Here is a 2,210-nt window from a genome sequence, read left to right as displayed (position 1 = left end):
TACAGTGCAAGTGGTGTCAGTGGAGGCCTCTTGATTTCCAACCCAGTGCTTTTCCACTCCATCCTGCTTCACCACAAGGCATTTAGGAGGATTCTGGGCTGTCATTGCGGGAATGCCCTCTGGACACCTGCCAGCCTTGCCAGGGCAGTTCCCTAGGATGTAGGCTGCTTCTTCCCTTTCCCTGGTCATGGCAGACAGCACCAGTGGATCGCCGAGGCCTCCTCCCATTGAGCCCATGCAAGGCCTCGGTGTCTTCACGGAGCTCCAGCCAGGCACGACCAGTCGATTGGAGCTGGCACTGAGCCAAATGCTGCTGCTGCTCCGGACTAGCTCAGCCACAGGTCACTGTGACAGTGCAGGCTGAGCTCACGCGGTCTGGCCTTGTCCTGAGTACTGTGTTTAGGTGCCTCGTCCCCCTTAACCGGGACGACAAGCCTGAAGGGCAGATTCTATGGTGACAGTCGTTGTGCGGATGCGGATACCAAGGTCCAGGGGCTGTCGGCTCACTGGCCTGCCCGAGTCCCCCGATGCCACGTCTGGTCCTCTTGAAACCACTCGGTGCTTTGCTGGCTTGATGTGTCCAAACCTGGCACTTCCCCAATGGACTCTAGTCACATCTTCATGTTTTGTGTTTTCTGAAGGAAAAATCCCATCCTGAACTTCTCCGCACAGCCCTCGCCTCTACCTCCGAAACCGCCTCTCCCAGGCCCTGGCCAGTACGAGGTGGTGGACTACGCGGGGCCCCCGAAGCGCCTCATCTCCAGCGCGGCGTTCGTGTCCAGCACCAGCCGGTGGACAGTGGCATCGTCCCAGCCAGGTCTGCCCGGCCCAGGTCAGAGGACAGTTTTAAATGACCATAAAAACCAAATCTTCTGGAATTGTTTGTCATTCCTAGGCCATCAAATGCCACTGTTTATAGGCTGTTTGCCGAACAGGTTATGGGGTGAGAGTGGATTTAAAAGCGTGATCAGCTCACATTTTCAGAGTATGGCGATGTTTTGTTTGTAAGGTGAAAGGGCTCTTAGGGATGGCCCAGCCAGAGATTCAAAGTGAGACCACAAACATCCAGGACACTCAAAGATGGACTGCAGGGGTGTGACCCTGAGGTGGCCATGCCTGCATTATTTTCTGGAGAGTGGAGCCATAGCTTCTGCAGACTGTCGTGAAAGTTCTAGTTTATGAAAATATTTAAACTGCTGATCTAGTCTGTTCAAGCCATTTTACAGATAGGGAAGGCCTGGGAAATAGCCATCCACAGACCCATGCGAGTCAGTGCAGGGAGAGCGGGTGCCCACAGATCCACAGGCCCACGCGAGTCAGTGCAGGGAGGGCAGGTGTCCACAGATCCACAGGCCCACACGAGTCAGTGCAGGGAGAGCGGGTGTCCACAGATCCACAGGCCCACACGAGTCAGTGCAGGGAGGGCGGGTGTCCACAGATCCACAGACCCACACGAGTCAGTGCAGAGAGGGCAGGTGTCCACAGGCTCATGCGAGTCAGTGCAGGGAGGGCGGGTGTCTACAGATCCACATGAATCAGTACAGGGAGGGTGGGTGTCCACAGACCTAGTGAGTCAGCACAAGGAGAGCATCTGTCTCCAGATCCACACAAGTCACTGCAGGGAGGGTGGGCACCCACAGAGCCACAGATCCACATGAGTCAGTGCAGGGAGAGCAGGCGTCAATAGATCCATGCGAGTCAGTGCAAGGAGGGCGGGTGTCCATAGATCTAGTGAGTCAGCACAGGGAGAGCATCTATCCACAGATCCACACAAGTCAGTGCAGGGAGGGCAGGCGCCCACAGATCCACAGATCCATGTGAATCAGTGCAGGGAGAGTGGGTGTCCATAGATCCACGCAAATCAGTGCAGGGAGTGTGGGTATCCACAGACCTAGTGAGTCAGAACAGGGAGAGAATCTGTCCACAGATCCACGTGAGTCAGTGCAGGGAGAGCAGGTGTCCACAGATCCACAGATCCATGTGAGTCAGTGCAGGGAGAGCGGGTGTCCACAGATCCATGTGAGTCAGCGCAGGAAGGGTGAGCACCCACAGATCCATGTGAGTCAGTGCAGGGAGAGCGGGTGTCCACAGATCCATGTTGAGTCAGCACAGGGAAGGTGGGCACCCACAGATCCATGTGAGTCAGCGCAGGGAGAGTGGGTAGCCACAGATCCACGCGAGGCAGCACAGGGAGAGGGGGGATCCACAGA

The 2,210-nt window shown here is 56.4% G+C and overlaps 1 protein-coding gene across 8 annotated transcripts in view; it reads left to right on the top strand.

The window, feature by feature from the left end:
• The window catches only part of STPG1 (sperm tail PG-rich repeat containing 1), a 55,356-nt gene that overhangs the window by 49,838 nt on the left and 3,308 nt on the right, over positions 1-2,210 (top strand). For 7 of the 8 annotated variants that reach the window (XM_006159392.3, XM_006159393.3, XM_006159386.3 and 4 more), the window contains one exon: positions 642-832. The exons of the other annotated variant lie outside the window; for it this stretch is intronic. In XM_006159392.3, coding sequence (XP_006159454.1) covers positions 642-832 — 191 coding nt within the window. The remainder of the gene's footprint in view (positions 1-641; positions 833-2,210) is intronic. 8 annotated transcript variants of the gene reach the window in all.

Source organism: Tupaia chinensis, unplaced genomic scaffold (genome assembly GCF_000334495.1).
Source record: "Tupaia chinensis unplaced genomic scaffold, TupChi_1.0 Scaffold000628_1, whole genome shotgun sequence".
Classification (NCBI taxonomy): domain Eukaryota; kingdom Metazoa; phylum Chordata; class Mammalia; order Scandentia; family Tupaiidae; genus Tupaia; species Tupaia belangeri.
Note: the sequence above shows the minus strand (reverse complement) of the source record. Positions and strands in the feature narration are given on the sequence as shown.